General features: G+C 38.7%; 1 protein-coding gene across 1 annotated transcript in view; it reads right to left on the reverse strand.

The window, feature by feature from the left end:
• LOC128644649 (zinc finger protein GLI2-like) overlaps positions 1-24272 on the reverse strand; it is a gene marked incomplete at its 3' end in the record, with an annotated part of 212056 nt that overhangs the window by 39504 nt on the left and 148280 nt on the right. The window contains 1 exon segment of the mRNA XM_053697175.1: positions 15523-15628. Coding sequence (XP_053553150.1) covers positions 15523-15628 — 106 coding nt within the window.

The raw sequence follows: 24272 nt of genomic DNA on the forward strand, positions 1-24272 counted from the left end.
CCTGAGTGCTGAGCTGATTTGATTTTTTAATTTTTTTTAACTTTTTTTCTTCTTCTTTCAGATCCCCAAGACTTATTCCATTGGAAAGGTTAGGCGATTGCCTTTCCAACGGTAGGTCTTGGGGGTCTGTAGCTGCTTAGATGCCTGAGATACAGGCTTTTAAGCAGCTTGCCCCCTTTCCCTATACTGTCCATTGTATTTTTTTATAAAGTTGCGCAGTGACGTCATCATGTCATTGCGAGTGACGTCACTACGCAAAACGTGAAGCCCCGGCAATGCCTGTCACTATACAGGCCCGATCGCCGGAGTAGGAGGGGGTGGAAGCCCCCAGATCTTCCTCAAGGTGGGAGAGTGCTAACGACGGCTCTGAGCCGTCATTAGCACCAGAGTGGGAAACTCTGCGACGCCACAGAGCCGTCGTTAGCACTCAAGGGGTTTAAGGGACACTAAACCCAATGTTTCCCTTTCATGATTCAGATAGAGCATGCAATTTTAAGCAAATTTCTAATTTACTCCTATTATCAATTTTTCTTCATTCTCTTGCTATCTTTATTTGAAAAAGAAGGCATCTAAGCTAAGGAAGCAGACAATTTTTGGTTTAGACACTGGGCAGCACTTGTTTATTGGTGCTGTCCAATCAGCAAGGACAACCCAAAATGAGTCGGCTTCTAAACTTACATTCTTGCTTTTCAAATAGCAAGAGAATGAAGTAAATTTGGTAATAGGAGTTAATTAGAAAGTTGCTTAAAATTTCATGCTCAATCTGAATCACGAAAGAAAAAACAAATTACATATCACATAAAAAACTCACATTTTGTTAAAAGAATGTCAAAGATATTAAACTTTGCTATAATATAAGAGTGTATGTTCCATGCATAAAATATCCAGGTGCTTGTTTTAGACCACTCTTTCTGGCCTCTCCAGAATTACACCATAATAAACATGTGAGCAAACACTAATTACTCATTGTTATTTAATTGTTTCAAAATTACAGCTGGTTGCACTTTACACAATAACATCATTACAGGATGTAATTAAGCACTTTGTCCAAGCTTGTACTTACTGTAATTGCTCGCATTAATTTAAAGGGTACTTCTACTCTGCAAATATACCTCCAGCCCTATAGCTCTGAGCATGGGTGTGTTTGTGTCGCAAACAGCAAGCAAAGGTTCTCACACTGTACCCTGAGGCAAGACTGTATGTCCCCTATTATACAATTATTACACTCACCTATCAGACAGAAATCGGTTTTCTTGTAAAGGAGCTATAACAAAATGCTCTATTATGCCTTTTATTATTGCAATACTGTGTGACAATGGGTTAAACACATAGTTAAAGGGACATGAAAGCCACAATTTTCTTTTCTTGATTTAGATAGATCATACAATTTTTAATCACCTTTCCAATTTACTATTATCTAATTTGATTCCTTCTCTTGGTATCCTTTGTTGAATCAGTAGTCATGCACTACTGGGAGCTAGCTGAAAGCAAATGACAAGAGGTATATATATATATATATATATATATATATATATATATATATATATGTGTGTGTGTGTGTAGCTACCAATTAGCAGCTTCTGAGCCTACCTATATATCTTTCTACAAAAAAAAAAGATACAAAGAACTAAACAAATTAGATAATAGAAGTAAATTAGAAACTTATGTAAAATAGCATGTTCTATATGAATAATGAAAGAAAAAAATTGTGTTTCATGCCCCTTTAAAGCCAACTCCAATATAATTCCAGTCCAGAGCTGGTGATTGGCCACACATAGGCTGCCCCTAATTGATTCAGTGACCATTTATATTTTCAGACTAGTTGTGTTGTGCACTGCCAATCTGTAACTGACTTTAACTATGTATTTAACCTCATTGTTGTTTTGTTTTTTTTTTAGCAATGGGCAGTCTGTCCCTTTGAATAAGCTGTGAAAAAAGTGCACTTTCTGTTAGTTTCAAAAATAAATTTAAACATCTTTACTTTAATTTTGCCATGCACATTTTTAATATGTACAATTAGTGCTCTGTCATATGCCTGATAGATGTTAAATAGATATTTTAAAATGATTTCTCTTTCTGTAAAATCAAACATTCTAGTTACCTCTACAGCAACATTTTAGTATTTTCACTGTTCCCTGTCTATGCATTTTCAGACTGACCATGAAAACAGGGAGTTGTTTAAAATCTGGTGCTGTGTTTAAGAGATATACAAGTCAAAATTCAACTAGGAACCCACACATCATGAATACAACTTTTGCCTAAAAATTATGACATCACTGTATTACCAGCTTGCCAAGTATGATTAAGACAAATTTGCAGCTGCTCATTGGTTCACACCAAATGTAGTATATTTAATAGAACTTACTTCATATTTTCACATAGCTCTTCTGACCCCCCATGTGTGCTTCAGACATAACCATATGCATTCAGTGTTCCAGGACTAGAGAGGCATTAGTAAAGCAACGTCACAGGACAAATCAGGACACGGCCCTATGACATGTATGGGCAGGCAGATAACCGCCCCAAGCCTTACATAGCAAAGCCACACTTCATTTGCTGTGCAGGGCTGGTGTAATTAGGTATGTTTGGAGCCCGGGAAGCTAAAGACAGTTGGGATGTGGGTTTGATATATGAGGGGTCCTCTGTCACACACACATCACATTAATCATGAGTGCCAAAGACCAGACATGTTATTTTTCTTTTTAAATGACTGAATAAATGGCATCCTGTTCTGATGTTGTGCAGAAAGGGTCTTAATCACAGAGAATGCCAGTCCAAATATCAGCTGTCATGAAAGGGTTAACGCATAGCCTACCCAGCTGCAAACATATTATGTTGGATCGGTCTGACACCATATGCTCTGTTACATCAGTTATGCATCAGTTTACATTCATTACACTATAAATGTATTTATTTGCATTGTGTTTGGTGTGATAATCACTAGATTTTTTTTTATTTGCATTCTTTAGAACAGACATCAGACCACCCAAATCCGGATTAAACCAATTGGGCATTATTTCACAAATACAGTAAAAATATTACTCAGACCTTGTAATAAAAAACACAACTGTTTCACATAAAATATTAAATGTGATTTGCATATTTTTATTTCGTAACCAAATTAACATAATACCCATTTATTAAAAAAATATACAAATAGTTTTGTTTGGCATGAAAATGAGTTATCTGTGTTTGTTACTACAAACTTGTTTCTGCAAGTATTGGTTAACCCTTGTAAATACTACAAGTACACGTTATTTGTAAGCTACACAGAAACGGCTAAAATGACATGCTACATTACCTGACACTTTATGTGGGCTGAGGGATGATGGGACAGACTGTTTAGGAGAATAAAGTTTTCTAAGCTTTAAAGCTTTTTATCATCTAAACAGCTTTTTTATTACTCAAAACCTACAATACCCAAGACTGAGTAATTTACTATAAATTTAATTTAACAAATAAGCCCAAATAAAATCACTAAAACAATATTCTGGTAACAAATTGCTATGGAAACATGCATCTTTCTAAGTAGCCACATTGACTAGACAGACATCTAAGCATGTTTTTGTAAGCAAGCAAGAGTTTTTTTTTTTATATAGACATTTGAAGAATAATCTATAAAATTAGGAGCCAGACATAACATTCTAGAAGTTCTGGTTACCTGAATTGTCAAGCCTTAGGGGATAACGAATAATAAATATGCTTATTTTCTTCTAATAACATTTTAATTGTTAAAACATTCTGGTGCTACAATGACATTTCAGTAGCAAATGTACACTTGACATGTATTTCTTGTACAACCTACAATATTTTTTTACTGAAGTATTGTGTTTTCTTTTTTTTTTAAAAGGACATTAAACACCTCTTGCTTGTGTAAAAATTGTATTTTTCCCATGCTCCCTAGAGAGGCTAAAAATCACATTCTGTAATCTAAAATGCTGCAAATGAAATAGCTGGTTCAGGGAAACAGCAGCATTTTAAAAACCTAGGGCGCAATCCTATATACGGCGCTCCGCTCCCGGACCCCGCCGCCACCTATATTAACTGTATTACCCCCTAATCTGACCCTCCTACACCACCGCCACCTCTATTATATATCTAACCCCCTAATGTGAGCCCTCTACACCGCCGCCACCTCTATTATATATCTAACCCCCTAATGTGAGCCCTCTACACCGCCGCCACCTCTATTAAAATTATTAACCCCTAATTTAATCCCCCTACACCGCCGCCACCTCTATTAAAATTATTAACCCCTAATGTAATCCCCCTACACCGCCGCCACCTCTATTAAAATTATTAACCCCTAATGTAATCCCCCTACACCACCGCCACCTCTATTAAAATTATTAACCACTAAACCTAAGTCTAACCCTAACACCCCCTAACATAATTATTATTAAAATAAATCTAAATAATATTAATAATATTAACTAAATTATTCCTATTTAAATCCAAACACCTACCTATAAAATAAACCCTAAGATAGCTACAATATAATTAATAATTACATTGTAGCTATTTTAGGGTTTATATTTATTTTACAGGTAACTTGGTATTTATTTTAACTAGGTACAATAGCTATTAAATAGTTAATAACTATTTAATAGCTACCTAGTTAAAATAATTACCAAATTACCTGTAAAATAAATCCTAACCTAAGTTACAAATACACCTACACTATCAATAAATTAATTAAATAAACTACAATTATCTAAACTAAAATATAATTAAATACACTAAACTAAATTACAAAAAAAAAATCAAACACTAAATTACAAAAAATAAAAAAAGATTACAAGAATGTTAAGATAATTACACCTAATCTAAGCCCCCTAATAAAATAGCAAAGCCCCCCAAAATAAAAAAATGTCCCTACCCTAAACTAAATTACAAAAAGTAATCAGCTCTATTACCAGCCCTTAAAAGGGCCTTTTGTGGGGCATTGCCCCAAAGTAATCAGCTCTTTTACCTGTGAAAAAAAAGAACAACCCCCCCCATTACAACCCATCACCCACACACCCCTACTCTAAAACCCACCCTATCCCCCTTAAAAAAAACTAAGTCTAACCCCCAAGTGGTTCTTACCTGTCCTGAAGACCGGCGGAGAAGGTCCTGTTCCAGGCGGAGAAGTCTTCTTCCAGGAACTAGCCGGCGCAGAGCGGAGACGTTGAAGACCGATGACCGCGGAGCTGAAGACCGTCCTCTCTGGAACTGAAGACCGGCGATGCAGGAACTGAAGATCGGCGACGCTGGAACTAAAGACCGGAGCCATGGAGCGTGGAGGATCCTCTTCATACGATCGCCGCCGTACACTGAATAGGAATTCAAGGTACACGATTAAAAATGGCGTCCCTTGAATTCCTATTGGCTGATTTGTTCCTTCAAATTCAAATCAGCCAATCGGATGAGAGCTACTTTAATTCTATTGGCTGATTTGAATAGCCAATAGAATAAGAGCTACTGTAATTCTATTGGCTGATTAGAATAGCCAATAGAATTACAGTAGCTCTTATTCTATTGGCTATTCAAATCAGCCAATAGAATTAAAGAAGCTCTCATCCGATTGGCTGATTTGAATTTGAAGGCTCAAAAAAGCCAATAGGAATTCAAGGGACGCCATTTTTAATTGTGTACCTTGAATTCCTATTCAGTGTACGGCGGCGATCGTATGAAGACAATCCTCCATGCTCCATGGCTCCGGTCTTTAGTTCCAGCGTCGCCGATCTTCAGTTCCTGTATCGCCGGTCTTCAGTTCCAGAGAGGACGGTCTTCAGCTCCGCGGTCATCGGTCTTCAATGTCTCCGCTCCGCGCCGGTTGGTTCCTGGAAGAAGAGGTCGCCGCCTGGAAGAAGACTTCTCCGCCTGGAACAGGACCTTCTCCGCCGGTCTTTAGGACAGGTAAGGACCACTTGGGGGTTAGACTTAGGTTTTTTTAAGGGGGGATAGGGTGGGTTTTAGAGTAGGGGTGTGTGGGTGGTGGGTTGTAATGGGGGGGTTGTTCTTTTTTTTTACAGGTAAAAACATAATTTATGCTTACCTGATAAATTCCTTTCTTCTGTTGTGTGATCAGTCCACGGGTCATCATTACTTCTGGGATATAACTCCTCCCCAACAGGAAATGCAAGAGGATTCACCCAGCAGAGCTGCATATAGCTCCTCCCCTCTACGTCAGTCCCAGTCATTCGACCAAGAATCAACGAGAAAGGAGTAACCAAGGGTGAAGTGGTGACTGGAGTATAATTTAAAAAATATTTACCTGCCTTAAAACAGGGCGGGCCGTGGACTGATCACACAACAGAAGAAAGGAATTTATCAGGTAAGCATAAATTATGTTTTCTTCTGTTATGTGTGATCAGTCCACGGGTCATCATTACTTCTGGGATACCAATACCAAAGCAAAAGTACACGGATGACGGGAGGGATAGGCAGGCTCATTATACAGAAGGAACCACTGCCTGAAGAACCTTTCTCCCAAAAATAGCCTCCGAAGAAGCAAAAGTGTCAAATTTGTAAAATTTGGAAAAAGTATGAAGCGAAGACCAAGTTGCAGCCTTGCAAATCTGTTCAACAGAGGCCTCATTCTTAAAGGCCCAAGTGGAAGCCACAGCTCTAGTGGAGTGGGCTGTAATTCTTTCAGGAGGCTGCTGTCCAGCAGTCTCATAGGCTAAACGTATTATGCTACGAAGCCAAAAAGAGAGAGAGGTAGCAGAAGCTTTTTGACCTCTCCTCTGTCCAGAATAAACGACAAACAGGGAAGAAGTTTGGCGAAAATCTTTAGTTGCCTGCAAGTAGAACTTGAGGGCACGAACTACATCCAGATTGTGTAGAAGACGTTCCTTCTTTGAAGAAGGATTTGGACACAGGGATGGAACAACAATCTCTTGATTGATGTTCCTGTTAGTGACTACCTTAGGTAAGAACCCAGGTTTAGTACGCAGAACTACCTTGTCTGAGTGAAAAATCAGATAAGGGGAATCACAATGTAAGGCTGATAACTCAGAAACTCTTCGAGCCGAGGAAATAGCCATTAAAAACAGAACTTTCCAAGATAATAATTTTATATCAATGGAATGAAGGGGTTCAAACGGAACACCCTGTAAAACGTTAAGAACTAAGTTTAAACTCCATGGCGGAGCAACAGCCTTAAACACAGGCTTGATCCTAGCTAGAGCCTGACAAAAGGCCTGGACGTCTGGATCTTCTGACAGACGCCTGTGTAACAAGATGGACAGAGCTGAAATCTGTCCCTTTAATGAGCTAGCTGATAAACCCTTTTCTAAGCCTTCTTGTAGAAAAGACAATATCCTAGCGATCCTAACCTTACTCCAGGAGTAACCTTTGGATTCGCACCAGTATAGGTATTTCCGCCATATTTTATGGTAAATCCTTCTGGTAACAGGCTTCCTAGCCTGAATCAGGGTATCAATAACCGACTCAGAAAAACCACGTTTTGATAAAATCAAGCGTTCAATTTCCAAGCAGTCAGCTTCAGAGAAGTTAGATTTTGATGTTTGAATGGACCCTGTATCAGAAGGTCCTGTCTTAGAGGTAGAGACCAAGGCGGACAGGATGACATGTCCACTAGATCTGCATACCAAGTCCTGCGTGGCCATGCAGGTGCTATTAGAATTACTGATGCTCTCTCCTGTTTGATTTTGGCAATCAATCGAGGAAGCAGCGGGAAGGGTGGAAACACATAAGCCATCCCGAAGTTCCAAGGTGCTGTCAAAGCATCTATCAGAACTGCTTCCGGATCCCTGGATCTGGACCCGTAGCGAGGAAGTTTGGCGTTCTGGCGAGACGCCATGAGATCTATCTCTGGTTTGCCCCAACGTCGAAGTATTTGGGCAAAGACCTCCGGATGAAGTTCCCACTCCCCCGGATGAAAAGTCTGGCGACTCAAGAAATCCGCCTCCCAGTTCTCCACTCCCGGGATGTGGATTGCTGACAGGTGGCAAGAGTGAGACTCTGCCCAGCGAATTATCTTTGATACTTCCATCATTGCTAGGGAGCTTCTTGTCCCTCCCTGATGGTTGATGTAAGCTACAGTCGTGATGTTGTCCGACTGAAACCTGATGAACCCCCGAGTTGTTAACTGGGGCCAAGCCAGAAGGGCATTGAGAACCGCTCTCAATTCCAGAATGTTTATTGGCAGGAGACTCTCCTCCTGATTCCATAGTCCCTGAGCCTTCAGGGAATTCCAGACAGCGCCCCAACCTAGTAGGCTGGCGTCTGTTGTTACAATTGTCCAGTCTGGCCTGCTGAATGGCATCCCCCTGGACAGGTGTGGCCGATAAAGCCACCATAGAAGAGAATTTCTGGTCTCTTGATTTAGATTCAGAGTAGGGGACAAATCTGAGTAATCCCCATTCCACTGACTTAGCATGCATAATTGCAGCGGTCTGAGATGTAGGCGTGCAAAAGGTACTATGTCCATTGCCGCTACCATTAAGCCGATCACCTCCATGCATTGAGCTACTGACGGGTGTTGAATGGAATGAAGGACACGGCATGCGTTTTGAAGCTTTGTTAACCTGTCTTCTGTCAGGTAAATCTTCATTTCTACAGAATCTATAAGAGTCCCCAAGAATGGAACTCTTGTGAGAGGAAAGAGAGAACTCTTCTTTTCGTTCACTTTCCATCCATGCGACCTTAGAAATGCCAGAACTAACTCTGTATGAGACTTGGCAGTTTGAAAGCTTGAAGCTTGTATTAGAATGTCGTCTAGGTACGGAGCTACCGAAATCCCTCGCGGTCTTAGTACCGCCAGAAGGGCACCCAGAACCTTTGTGAAGATTCTTGGAGCCGTAGCCAATCCGAATGGAAGAGCTACAAACTGGTAGTGCCTGTCTAAGAAGGCAAACCTTAGATACCGGTGATGATCTTTGTGGATCGGAATGTGAAGGTAAGCATCCTTTAAATCCACAGTGGTCATGTACTGACCCTCTTGGATCATGGGTAAAATTGTCCGAATAGTTTCCATTTTGAACGATGGAACTCTTAGGAATTTGTTTAGAATCTTTAAATCTAAGATTGGCCTGAAAGTTCCCTCTTTTTTGGGAACCACAAACAGGTTTGAGTAGAACCCTTGTCCTTGTTCCGACCGCGGAACCGGATGGATCACTCCCATTAATAACAGATCTTGTACGCAGCGTAGAAACGCTTCTTTCTTTATCTGGTTTGTTGACAACCTTGACAGATGAAATCTCCCTCTTGGGGGAGATAATTTGAAGTCTAGAAGGTATCCCTGAGATATGATCTCTAGTGCCCAGGGATCCTGAACATCTCTTGCCCAGGCCTGGGCGAAGAGAGAGAGTCTGCCCCCCACTAGATCCGGTCCCGGATCGGGGGCTCTCGATTCATGCTGTCTTTGGGGCAGCAGCAGGTTTCCTGGCCTGCTTGCTCTTGTTCCAGGCCTGGTTAGGCTTCCAGCCTTGCCTGTAACGAGCAACAGCTCCTTCCTGTTTTGGTGCAGTGGAGGTTGATGCTGCTCCTGTTTTGAAATTCCGAAAGGGACGAAAATTAGACTGTCTAGCCTTAGCTTTGGCTTTGTCTTGGGGTAGGGCGTGGCCCTTACCTCCTGTAATGTCAGCGATAATTTCTTTCAAACCGGGCCCAAATAAAGACTGCCCCTTGAAAGGTATATTAAGTAATTTGGACTTAGAAGTAACATCTGCTGACCAGGATTTTAGCCACAGCGCCCTACGTGCCTGTATGGCGAATCCTGAGTTCTTAGCCGTAAGTTTGGTTAAATGTACTACGGCCTCCGAAATGAAAGAATTAGCTAGTTTAAGGACTCTAAGCCTGTCCGTAATGTCGTCTAGCGTAGATGAACTAAGGTTCTCTTCCAGCGACTCAATCCAAAATGCTGCCGCAGCCGTAATCGGCGCGATACATGCAAGGGGTTGCAATATAAAACCTTGTTGAACAAACATTTTCTTAAGGTAACCCTCTAATTTTTTATCCATTGGATCTGAGAAAGCACAGCTATCCTCCACCGGGATAGTGGTACGCTTAGCTAAAGTAGAAACTGCTCCCTCCACCTTGGGGACCGTTTGCCATAAGTCCCGAGTGGTGGCGTCTATTGGAAACATCTTTCTAAATATTGGAGGGGGTGAGAACGGCACACCGGGTCTATCCCACTCCTTAGTAACAATTTCAGTTAGTCTCTTAGGTATAGGAAAAACTTCAGTACTCGCCGGTACCGCAAAGTATTTATCCAACCTGCACAGTTTCTCTGGTATTGCAACGGTGTTACAATCGTTGAGAGCTGCTAAGACCTCCCCTAGTAATACACGGAGGTTCTCCAATTTAAATTTAAAATTTGAAATATCTGAGTCCAATCTGTTTGGATCAGAACCGTCACCCACAGAATGAAGCTCTCCGTCCTCATGCTCTGCGAGCTGTGACGCCGTATCAGACATGGCCCTAGCATTGTCAGCGCACTCTGTTCTCACCCCAGAGTGATCACGCTTGCCTCTTAGTTCTGGTAATTTAGACAAAACTTCAGTCATAACAGTAGCCATATCTTGTAATGTTATCTGTAATGGCCGCCCAGATGTACTAGGCGCCATAATATCACGCACCTCCCGGGCGGGAGATGCAGGTACTGCCGCGTGAGGCGAGTTAGTCGGCATAACTCTCCCCTCGCTGTTTGGTGAAATTTGTTCACATTGTACAGATTGACTTTTATTTAAAGTAGCATCAATACAGTTAGTACATAAATTTCTATTGGGCTCCACCTTGGCATTGGAACAAATGACACAGATATCTTCCTCTGAGTCAGACATGTTTAACACACTAGCAAAAAAACTTACAACTTGGTTATAATCTTTTTTAGCAAAAACGTACTGTGCCTCAAAGAGGTACTAAACGATTAAATGACAGTTGAAATAATGAACTGAAAAACAGTTATAGCATCAAACTTTAAAACAACACAACTTTTAGCAAAGGTTTGTTCCCATTAGTAAAATAACAATAATTAAATTTGACATAAAAAATACAAAGCAACGTTTTTATTCACAGTCACTATAAGAATTCTCACAGCTCTGCTGAGAGAATTTACCTCCCTTAAAAGAAGTTTGAAGACCCCTGAGATCTGTCAGAGATGAACCGGATCATGCAGGAAATATAAAAGTAACTGACTGGAATTTTTTGATGCGTAGTAAAGAGCGCCAAAAACGGCCCCTCCCTCTCCCACACAGCAGTGAAGAGAAACGAAACTGTCACAAATAAAAGCAAAAAAAGGCTGCCAAGTGGAAAATAATGCCCAAATATTTATTCACACAGTACCTCAGCAATGTAAACGATTCTACCTTCCAGCAAAAACGTTTAACATGATAATTAGTTATTAAAAGGATTAGTGACCTTTAACAGAGTAGTTCCGGTGAAATACCATCCCCAGAATACTGAAGTGTACATACATGTCATTTTAACGGTATGGCAGGATTTTCTCATCAATTCCATTCAGAAAATAAAAACTGCTACATACCTCAATGCAGATTCATCTGCCCGCTGTCCCCTGATCTGAAGCCTTTACCTCCCTCAGATGGCCGAGAACAGCAATATGATCTTAACAACTCCGGTTAAAATCATAGTAAAAAACTCTGGCAGATTCTTCCTCAAACTCTGCCAGAGAAGTAATAACACGCTCCGGTGCTATTGTAAAATAACAAACTTTTGATTGAAGTCATAAAAACTAAGTATAATCACCATAGTCCTCTCACACATCCTATCTAGTCGTTGGGTGCAAGAGAATGACTGGGACTGACGTAGAGGGGAGGAGCTATATGCAGCTCTGCTGGGTGAATCCTCTTGCATTTCCTGTTGGGGAGGAGTTATATCCCAGAAGTAATGATGACCCGTGGACTGATCACACATAACAGAAGAAAGAGCTGATTACTTTGGGGCAATGCCCCACAAAAGGCCCTTTTAAGGGCTGGTAATAGAGCTGATTACTTTTTGTAATTTAGTTTAGGGTAGGGACATTTTTTTTATTTTGGGGGGTTTTGTTATTTTATTAGGGGGCTTAGATTAGGTGTAATTAGCTTAAAATTCTTGTAATCTTTTTTTATTTTTTGTAATTTAGTGTTTTTTTTGTAATTAATTAGTTTAGTGTATTTAATTATATTTTAGTTTAGATAATTGTAGTTTATTTAATTAATTTATTGATAGTGTAGGTGTATTTGTAACTTAGGTTAGGATTTATTTTACAGGTAATTTGGTAATTATTTTAACTAGGTAGCTATTAAATAGTTATTAACTATTTAATAGCTTTTGTACCTAGTTAAAATAAATACCAAGTTACCTGTAAAATAAATATAAACCCTAAAATAGCTACAATGTAATTATTAATTATATTGTAGCTATCTTAGGGTTTATTTTATAGGTAAGTATTTTGTTTTAAATAGGAATAATTTATTATTAATATTATTTAGATATATTTTAATAATAATTACATTAGGGGGTGTTAGGGTTAGACTTAGGTTTAGTGGTTAATAATTTTAATAGAGGTGGCGGCGTAGGGGGATTACATTAGGGGTTAATAATTTTAATAGAGGTGGTGGCGGTGTAGAGGGCTCACATTAGGGGGTTAGATATATAATATAGGTGGCGGCGGTGTAGAGGGCTCACATTAGGGGATTAGATATATAATATAGGTGGAGGCGGTGTAGAGGGCTCACATTAGGGGTTAGATATATAATAGAGGTGGCGGCGGTGTAGGGGGCTCACATTAGGGGGTTAGATATATAATATAGGTGGCGGCGGTGTAGAGGGCTCACATTAGGGGATTAGATATATAATATAGGTGGAGGCGGTGTAGAGGGCTCACATTAGGGGTTAGATATATAATAGAGGTGGCGGCGGTGTAGGGGGCTCACATTAGGGGGTTAGATATATACTATAGGTGGCAGCAGTGTAGAGGGCTCACATTAGGGGATTAGATATATAATATAGGTGGAGGCGGTGTAGAGGGCTCACATTAGGGGGTTAGATATATAATATAGGTGGCGGCAGTGTAGGGGGCTCACATTAGGTGGTTAGATATATATTAGAGGTGGCGGCGGTGTAGGGGGCTCACATTAGGGGGTTAGATATATAATAGAGGTGGCGGCGGTGTAGGGGGCTCACATTAGGGGTTAGATATATAATAGAGGTGGCGGCAGTGTAGAGGGCTCACATTAGGGGGTTAGATATATAATAGAGGTGGCGGCGGTGTAGGGGGCTCACATTAGGGGGTTAGATATATAATATAGGTGGCGGTGGTGTAGAGGGCTCACATTAGGGGGTTAGATATGTAATATAGGTGGCGGCGGTGTAGAGGGCTTACATTAGGGGGTTAGATATATAATTGAGGTGGCGGCGGTGTAGGGGGCTCACATTAGGGGGTTATCATTTTAATGTAGGTGGCGGCGGGGTCCGGGAGCGGCGGTTTAGGGGTTAAGCACTTTATTAGGGATTGCGGCGGGGGATTGCGGTTGACAGGTAGATAGACATTGCGCATGCGTTAGGTTTTATTTTGCAGGTAGTTTAGGGAGTTACGGGGCTCCAATACTCAGCGTAAGGCTTACTACGCCTGCATTTTGTGGCGAGGTGAAAATGGAGTAAGATTTCTCCATTTTCGCCACGTAAGTCCTTACGCTGTATATTGGATACCAAACTGCGCGGGTTTGGTATACCTGTCTATGGGCCAAAAAACTACGGCCGAAGGCAGAAATATAAGAGCGTAACTTCTAGGTTACGCCGTATATAGGATACCAAACCCACGCAAAATTTGGCCTCGCCGGCTTTTGCGAGCGACGCTGCATATTGGATCGGGCCCCTATCTTTTTGCCTCTCTAGGGAGTGTGGGACTAAACACACATTTTACACAAATAAAGAGGTAGTTAATGTCCCTTTAATCATTAAATATTTAGTACTTGTGTCAACACACAAATTAATTCCCAGATTTGTGTGCGTTCTTTAGTCTGAGGTAGTAAACCCCCCACGCCTGATTAATAAGGTTTGAAAACATATCGCTATATGACATATCAGGCATCACAGAAACGGAATATACTGTCTTACAAGAGTTGTAGTGATGGGCTATATTGAGAAATGTGAGGAGTATATGAAGCAACATAAGTTAGAGTGGATAAATAAACAAACAGAGCATACATTTGTAAACAACTTTCCAATTTACTTCCATGATCAAATTTGCTTCATTCACTTGGTATCCTTTTTTGAAGGAGCAACAATGTATTACTGAGAGCTAGCTAACCACATTGGTAAGCAGAACTTAAAAGGCATATATGTGCAGCCACCAATCGGCAGCTAGCTCCCAGCTCCTGAGGCTACCTAGGTATACTTTTCAACAAATGATACTAAGGGAACAAAGCAAATTATATAACAAAAAGTAAACAGGAAACAAAGGAAACATTTGAAATTGCAAGTCCCTTTAAATATTCAATTGAAAAAGATATGTAAAGAGTTATATGAAACTATAAAAAAATTAAATGGACAGTTATACATTATTATAGGGAGGCTAATATGAAGCAATAGGATATTTTATTGATGCAGTTATTAGTTTTTACGGTACCAACAAGCAGCGATTAATTTGCAGTAATATGGCCGATATTCATAACTCCTCTGTGAGACGAACTAGGAAGGGGTGAACTTCAAGACTAGTTCTAAATTAGGTGGTGCTCACTGTACACTACATACCTCAAACTCACCTGTAAAAAGGAGATTTAACGTGAGCTTTATGGAGAACTAAATGATTATAGTAGTCAGGTGTTTTATATAAAGATGTTATTTGGCAGAACAGAGGTGATGTAAGGAAAATTCTTATGGGGCACATTATATGGATCAGATATAGAATACAGGTAGCCCTCAGTTTACGCCGGGGTTAGGTTCCAGAAGGAATGGTTGTAAATCGAAACCATTGTAAATTGAAACCAAGTTTATAATGTAAGTCAATGGGAAGTGAGGGAGATAGGTTCCAGGCCCCTCTCAAAATTGTCATAAGTAACACTGAATACATTATTTTTAAAGCTTTGAAATTAAGACTTTAAATGCTAAACAGCATTATAAACCTAATAAAATAATCACACAACACAGACTTCACTTGCATTTTTCTGCAAACAGTTCTTTCTATGCATTCCAATCTGGACTGATTTATAGACAGGAAGATTTTGTTCCTTTGAAATCTTCTCGATAGCTCAGGTCTGGTTAAACTGATTAATTTCAGCTTGCTTGGCTTTGCTGCAACACAAGTGGACAGCTCCACCTACTGGCTATTTTAATAAATGCACTGCTTCTCAATGCTTTTCAATAGCAGTCACATGACTGGAAAAAAAGGTTGTTATTCTGAAACGGTGTAAATTGAACCGTTGTAAAACGAGGGCCACCTGTATACAGAAAGCATCTATACGGAGTAACAGAAGAAATTAATTAGATATATGTTGTAACAGTTACTTCAGAACGTTTCACCCATCCCTTTTTGTCACCAGCATCAATTATCAAATGTCATAACAAACGCACCCATGAATGGCGTGGATCCCATGAGTCTCATAATGATATCTTCCCTCTTGATGCCTTATGTCAATTGGAAATGGCGCATGAAACGCAGGAAAGAGATGTGCTGGAGCTGTGGAGAGCAAAGGACATTGAGAGACATTAAAACAAACAATCACAACAAAAATGCACACATTGCATTATCAGGCAGCAGGACATGAACGTTAAAGGAGGTAAAACAAATGGGGCCTCGACCAAACATAACATTAATAAATCTAAAAATATGATGTTGGTTGAATTCTCATTGAAATTTATTCAGTGCTTGATCCCCTCTGTGCTTTGGTTCTATAGTCTTTAAAGGGACAGAACCCCCAATTTTTTTTTTCGTGATTTGGATTAAAACATACAATTTTAAACAATTTTCCAATTTACTTTTATTATCAAATTTGCTTCATTCTCTTGTTATCATTTGCTGCACTACTGGCAGGTAGATATCCTATAGGTAACCTATCTAGTTAGCCAACCACAAATGTGTGCAGACACCAATCAGCAGCTAGTTCCCACTAGTGTGGAATATGTGCATATTCTTTTTCAACAAGAGATACTATGAGAACAAAGCAAATTTGAAAATAGAAAAGAATTTAAAGTGCCATAATACCCAAATGTTTAAACACTTGAAAGTGATGCAGCATAGCTGTAAAAAGCTGACTAGAAAATATCACCTGAACATCTCAATGTAAAAAAGAAAGATATTTTACCTCAAAAGTTCCTCAGTAGCCACATCCCATTGTAAAGGATTTCTAAGCAGCATATTAGTATGTCTGTCCTGGGACAGCTGAAAGGATGAGCCTCGTGCACTCTCATATTATTTCCCTATTCAGATTAGGGAAGTTTACAATGAAATCTCATGAGAGTTAAGTGAAATCTCATGAGATCACAGTAAAATAGTTCATGACCTCAGCACTGCTGATGCTGATTGGCTGCTGTTCATTTCTTCATTTTCTATTTTTTTTTACCTGCAGCTGGGAGCAGCTGAGTATAACTTTTTACACAGAACTCACTCTGCTGAGCTGAGGAGATTGTGAAGTAAAATATCTTCCTTTTTTACATAGAGATGCTCAGGTGATATTTTCCTGTCAGATTTTTACAGTTATACTGCATCAGTTTCAAGTGATTTAGCATATGAGTATTATGTCCCTTTAAGTGTCTTTAAATTACATTCTCTTTCTGAATCATGCAAGTTTAATTTAGACTTTTCTATCCCTTTAATGGAATTAATGACTCATCCTATCACTTTAACCCCTTAGACACCAAAACAGCCTATTTGCAATATTTTTCCACGATTAAAAGAATATATTTCCACAGTGCTGGTCTGGAACACAAATTCTCAATATAACACAAAGCTAGATTTCATCTGTGCTGCATAAATTGTATTTACCATCCCGTTACATGAAGAATGCACTGCTTGTTGGGGAGGGAAGACGGCTGCAGAGATTTCAGTTGGCTGCATGTTGTGTGAAGTATGATTTGTACTCAGGCAAATAAATAATCCAAATGGCTCATAGAAAGCTCACATGTGGTGTATTAAACATATTCTGCAGGGAGCCAGGATGCAAATAATAACTCCGTAAGTGTAGGGAAATTACACCACTGAACAAGGCAGTTAGAACCACCCACAGCCACCAGAACAACCTTAAAGGGACACTGAACCCAAATTTTTTCTTTTGTGATTCAGGTAGAGCATGACGTTTTAAGCAACTTTATAATTTACTCCTATTATCAAATTTTCTTTATTCTCTTGGTATCTTTATTTGAAATGCAAGAATCTAAGTTTAGATGCCGGCCCATTTTTGGTGAACATCCTGGGTTTTCCTTGCTGATTGGTGGAAAAAATTCATCCTCCAATCAAAAAGTGCTGTCCAGAGTTCTTAACCGAAAAAAGCTTAGATGGCTTTTATTTCAAATAAAGATAGCAAGAGAACGAAGAAAAATTGGTAGTATATGGATAATAGGATAATAGGAGTAAATTGGAAACTTGCTTAAAATTGCATGCTCTATCTGAATCACAAATGAAAAAAACTGGGTTCAGTGTCCCTTTAATATTTCTGTCCCTATATTTGTATTACAATATTTATATTCAACCAACAAAACTTTCAGAAATGATAATAACAAATTCACACCTTTTTGTACACTGTATGTACTGTATAAGGCAAACCGTAATTGAGGCATATTTGAATATTGCATTGTATTAATAATCAAAAGGATATGAATCACAAAAATAAATATTTTGTGATTCTGGGCCTGATATTCAAAATCTCGCCGGTATAGATAGAAATCAAGCTAAATCTTTAGGATTTTTTGAGACCTTATATTGTAATGTAGGTGTCTCTCCTTCACATGGACTCTGCATAATGAGATAAATATATTTGAAATAAAAATTTGTGTTTCAAAAGAGGGGCTCCATTACATATGCGACGTCGCCCACAAAAGCCGGCACCGCCATTTTTTTACGCGATTTTGGTATCACATATACAGCGCCGCATATAAATGCGGCACCTATATTTCACCCATCGGCCGCAATTTTTACTCCCATAAGCTAACATAGAACCACGTCGCAAATTGGTATTCAGCGCAAGGACTTACGTGGCGAAAATGGAGACATTTTACTCCATTATCACCTTGCCACACAAAGGCAGCCGCAGCAAGTCTTGCGCTGAGTATGTGAGCACCGTAACTCCCGTAACTGCCTGAAAATATTAACACCTAACGCATGCACAATATCTATCTACCTGTCAACCGCAATCCCCCACCGCAATAACGAATAAAGTATATTAACCCCTATATCCGCCATCAAACCCACATCGAAACTAATAAAGTATTAACCCCTAAATCCGCTAACCCCAACATCGCAAATTACCTAATAAATGTATTAACCCCTAATCCGCCATTAACCCACATCGCAAAGTCCCTATTAAAACTATTAACCCCTAATCCGCCATTAACCCACAAAGCAAGGGATACTTAGGTAGGTGTCCGGAGCACTACGTGGCAGGAAATAGTGCTGTCAATTAGTACTCTTGCTAATGTATAACATTCCTGCAGAACTGATGCCATATAGAGCGCCAGACCCTTGCAAGCCCCTAAACTTACGGCCCTGCTTTTCAACAAAAGATAACCAAGAGAATGATTAAATTAGATAAATAGAAGTAAATTAGAAAGTTGCTTAAAATTGCATGCTTAATCTGAATTAATCAGTATTTGCATTAAGCCTAAAACCTCAGAATATTGCTTCTTATTCTCGCATGGTTCTGTGCATTTCAAACCACTTCAAACTACACTGTGCCTACCTAAACTATTTGCATACATGCTCCCCCTTCAGTACTTGCGTAGTTGGAACCACTTGCCTAACGGCCTAATTTTCTATAGCCGCCTGGTCTGGCGAGATTCTATAACATGCTTTATCAGTATTACGAGGCCCATCAGGGATTGTTTTAAAGGCAATTTGTACCTTAGGAGCTATGTATCTTATTAAGAGGAGATCACTAATATAACTTTATGTGAAGGAGAGACACTTACTGTAAAATATAATGCTCAGTAAAATAAGCTTATAGGTGAAGTCCCTTTTCCGCTTGACACTCAAACACAGGAAGATACAATAAACTTATATGTTTTTCATTCAAAATTGGTTATTTTTCTTCAAAACAAAAGCAGTTTAAAAAGTGCTTGTTCCGTTGCTAGTAGGAATATTTACATTTGAAACCACAAATCAAACACAGAAATGTGTCTTCAATTACAAAAATGAGAATCAGTTTTTCCCCCATTCATTCCCTGACAAATATAATCCAATAAACATATGAATATTTAATTCATTAATAATTAACTGTGCCCTCCCTCAAGAGATGACCATCTAATTGCAATTGCAATGTACATGAACAAATGATTCTCAAACCGCATGGTCAAGATATGATACTCACCTCATCTTGGCAACTCAAGGGTCACATGTGACTTTAGGAAGCTTCTCTTAATTACCCAATTCTCTCCTCTTTATCAGGTAATATTGCCCTTTTTTAATTGCCAGAAAATACATATCCTGCTCTACAAATCTCTTGCACACCCTCAGTCCCACACATATAAGTGGATATAAAGAGAAGTAAAACAGAATATCCTTACAGGCTACATAGTCACAACTTTGCAATATATTGCATTAAAAAAATAATGCCTAATCTCAAATATATTTTGCCAGGAGGTATATTTTATAGACCAGCTGATACAGGAAACAGATGGTAGAGACAAATTCATACCAAGAGATGGCCAATCAGGAGATATGGGTATACCCCACAGGAACAATGATTGGAATCAGCCACCCAGTACCCATGGAAAATAGACATAACTTCCCATCTGAACTCAGCTGGACCGCTTCAGCACAGTCCAATGATGTGGGCTGAACCAGCTTTATAGGCACATACTCAGAGCCTACCCAATTTAAGGCTATTGTAGAACAATTAAAGGATTTTAAGGCTGGATACAGTCTGATTTACCACCTGTCCTGCATTCTTGTCCTGGTATAGTCTGTCCCAAGGCAGAGATGCCAAAGCTCCTCCGAACCATGCAAGCAGAGTATGAGGTCTAGAGCAGCCTGGAACAGCTGTCCACATAAATGTGAAGTAGCCGAAAAGGAATTTTGCTTGAATAGCAGGAATAAGTTCACACAGAGTGACCACCAGGCTTCCCAGCCAGTCACATTTGACCACATTGCTGGCTTGCTGGTAACACACAAATAGATCTGGTCTTTACATATTTGTAGTAATATGGTACCACAGGTATCTGAGCATAGAGGAAGATACATCTTGTTTGTGGTTTCTTTTAAATATAGAACTCCAGCAATATAATCTGAAGTTCCAGTGGTATCTAAATGTGTAATTTCTCTGCCAAAAACACCCTAAATTTATCATATTGGTCCTTGCAAATTAGCAATTCCGGGCAAAATAAAGACGAGACGCTGTGTGTTATTTATCAAAGGTGAATTAAATTTATATTTAAATGTAGTATTAAATGAGGTAAACTTGTTTATCTTAGTTATACGGAGCATATAGTTCTGAACCCCTCTTCCACAGTCGCATACTCAGTTTCTCTCATGAAAGCCTTTGATATTATGAAATCATAGATATGATATTAAAAAGAAAGCACTCAGTCATGTATCATCTAGTATACTGTTGAATTCCCCTACAATGCACAGTTTACAGCAAAAGCGAAAATTCTGGATATATTTACTCTTCTTATTTCAGAACCATATCAAAATGATATCAATATTTCTATTTTATTATTTAAGAAAAAGAAAATAAACGAAGCAAAACTATATATATATAAAAAAAAAAATAATCTCAGTTTTCTGCTGTGATTTTGTAAAGGCAAGTTTGAAATATTTTCTCTATGGAAAACTGCAAATGATACATTTCTCTTCAGAGCAAAACAATCAGTCCAATAATCACAAAGCTAACCAATGCAAAAAGGAGTTACTGAAACTGCAGCTACAATCTTCTATGCCAGTTAATATTCATGTCCCTTTAAAAAGTTGTCTTACCACCATTCCTTTAAAGGGACAGTCAAGTAAAAAAAAAAACTTTCATGATTTAAATAGGGCATGCAATTTTAAACAACTTCCCAATTTACTTTTATCACCAATTTTGCTTTGATCTTTTGGTATTCTTAGTTGAAAGCTAAACTTAGGAGGTTAATATGCTAATTTCTTAGACCTTGAAGACTGCCTCTAATCTGAATACATTTTGACCACTAGAGGGAATTAGTTCACATGTTTCATATAGATAACATTGAGCTCATGCACGTAAAGTGACCTAGGAGTGAGCACTGATTGTCTAAACTGCATGTCTGTCAAAAGAACTGAAATAAGGGGGCAGTCAGCAGAGGCTTAGATACAAGATAATTACAGAGGTAAAACGTGTATTATTATAACTGTGTTGGATATGCAAAACTGGGGAATGGGTAATAAAGGGATTATCTTTCTTTTTAAACAACAAAAATTCTGGTGTTGACTGTCCCTTTAACATCTGTACTCTAATTAACACAAGTCTGCAACTTCTAAATACCATATAATACAATCTGGAAAACAATACAATGATCAATTAAAAAAAAAATTGCGAGCCCAAGTCCGGGATTTATAGTTTTTAACCCTTTGGTGGCTAGGTGCTTTTGGGGTCTGTGCGCACAACACAAGGATTCTCTTCACTCTTGGTGAAAGTTGCTGACTGAGTTTCCCCTCTCTGGGCAGGAAGTACTTATTGGAATAATAATAATATTCTTGAGGGCTGACCCTGGGCCCTGTAATTAAAAAAAGATTTTCTGTCTCAATTTAAAAGCATAAGAGAAAAAAAGCAAAGGAAATTGGAATCAGGCAGGAAATTCCTTTTGGAGAAACTGGCTGCAATCCTAATCACAGCAGACCCAAGCCCTGCGCCGCCCTTTTAACCCCTTAACTGCCAGTGAGGCCTGCAGTGTATAGTAATGTGACAATATGACTTTATGAACTGATTTATAGATAGGATTTTTTTTATATTGTCTAATGTCATTAAAAAATACAGAAAAAGCTGAAACAGTTTACAATATTGTTAATGCTGTTATGGCAACATAACCTCTTAGCCTTCTTGTGTAACATCATTTTAAATATAATTTTTTAAGAGGCAGCATTTACATAAATAATTACTTCAGGACAAGTCAGACCACATAATACAGATGGTGCCCCTAAATGTATACTTAAAGGGACATGAAACCCAAGTTTTTTCTTGAAAGTGATTGTAAATTATTTTACAAATGAAGCGTCTTTAAAAATTTTATGGAATGAAAGAGCCCCTTTTTTTTAAAAATATTTTTATATACTGTGCATTACATTGCCAAACTTTACAAATCAATTTAATAATTGGGACAGAGCATATCCTTTTAAACAACTTTCCAATTGACTTACATTTGCTTAGATAAAGTAGGCCGGGAAAAGAGGAGCTAGCTGCTGATTGGTGGCTGCCTCTTTTCATTGGCTTTTTGTTCAGCTAGCTGGATGTTAGTAGTGCATTGCTGCTCTTTCAATAAAGGATGCCAGGAAAATGAAGCAAATTTCTTTGTCCCTATAAGGAGGAATTCTAGTTAAATTTGAAATGCACATGTATTTGCAATGCAATCAGAATAATGTTAACAGTACAATTCTATTAGCAATGTTTCTAGTAAAATATATCAGTTATGCCTTTTGCCCAGTGTAGGGGTACAGGAGGTGATGCAATATTAGTCTGTACTGGTAAAAATACTGAATACATGTGACCTACAGCTTATATGTTACCCAGGTCACATGCATAGTAAAGAAATGATCAGTTTGACTAGAATGATGTTTTGCGATTAGAAGTACATTGAAAAAAATGATACAAAAAGTCTCTTTTTCTCGACAGATTTATCACATGAAAATAGGGAATTATTTAACTTGTTAGATACATGCTCATTGCTTTGGAGTACTAAAACGGTAAGTATATATGTTTTGGCTCCTTAAAGATAAATCAAGTCCTGCAACAAGAATATATAAAAGTATGTATCCAAATTCTGATGCATCAATTTTGTTATGGTTTTTAAAACAGCTCTACTATTCATAAAGCTGGAAATACTTATTAAAATGGCATAATGTAATGATGTTATTAATCACAAACTAATCTGACACATAATTATTTGTATATTTTGTTAGAACTGCATTCTAGTTTAACTGTTGACATCTTTATACAGATTACACACAATACATCTAGTTGATGCCTTACCTTTTATTAGGAGTCTATGGTTACATATGGGACAAAGCAGCACTGCACATCTATCAATTCTTCTGTAGACGTTCCTGAGCGTAATGAACAGGAAGTCCACAAGAATTTCATTGCTAAAAAAGTCTGAATGAGGGAGGCTCCAAAAAGACTGAGCCCATGTGTCAGCTATTTGTAAAACAGCTATATTTCAAGCTAATTGGGTCACTGCCACCTCTATAGTTTGTACACCTGTGGTGGCAGCTCAAAGCTCCAGTAAAAAACACAGGGAAATGGGACACTGCCTAATTTAGTTTTATGTCTGCAAGTACAGAGAGTCCTCCAGTGACAAATCATCTCTAGGTGTTATTAATATTCAAACATCCTCTGATTCCGCTAGCAGATGTGGTGTTGATTTTAATGGCTTATCTACAGTGCGCTATGCTTAGCGAATGACTTAGATATATATCATCATGAACAGAATCTATGATCAGACCTGGCAGCGGCTGTTCTTCACTAAGTGCATGAAGCAGACACTCAGATTCACACATAATATAGGCATCTTAAAGGGACAGTCAAGTCCAAAAAAAACTTTCATGATTCATATAGGGCATGTGATTTTAAACAACTTTCCAATGTACTTTTATCACCAATTTTGCTTTGTTCTCTTGGTATTCTTAGTTGAAAGCTAAACCTAGGAGGTTCATATGCTAATTTTTTAGACCTTGAAGGCCACCTCTGCATTTGACATTTTTTCACCACTAGAGGGTGTTAGTTCATGTGTTTCATATAGATAACATTGAGTTCATGCACACAAATTTACTGAGGAGTGAGCACTAATTGACTAAAATGTCAAAAGAACTGAAATAAGGGGGCAGTCTGCATAGGCTTAGATAGAAGGTAATCACAGAGGTAAAACATATATTATTATAACTGTTAGTTTTTCAAAACTGGGGAATGGGTAATTAGGGGATTATCTATCTTGTAAAAAAACAA

The sequence above is a fragment of the Bombina bombina genome, unplaced genomic scaffold (genome assembly GCF_027579735.1).
Source record: "Bombina bombina isolate aBomBom1 unplaced genomic scaffold, aBomBom1.pri scaffold_672, whole genome shotgun sequence".
NCBI classification, from domain to species: Eukaryota; Metazoa; Chordata; class Amphibia; order Anura; family Bombinatoridae; genus Bombina; species Bombina bombina.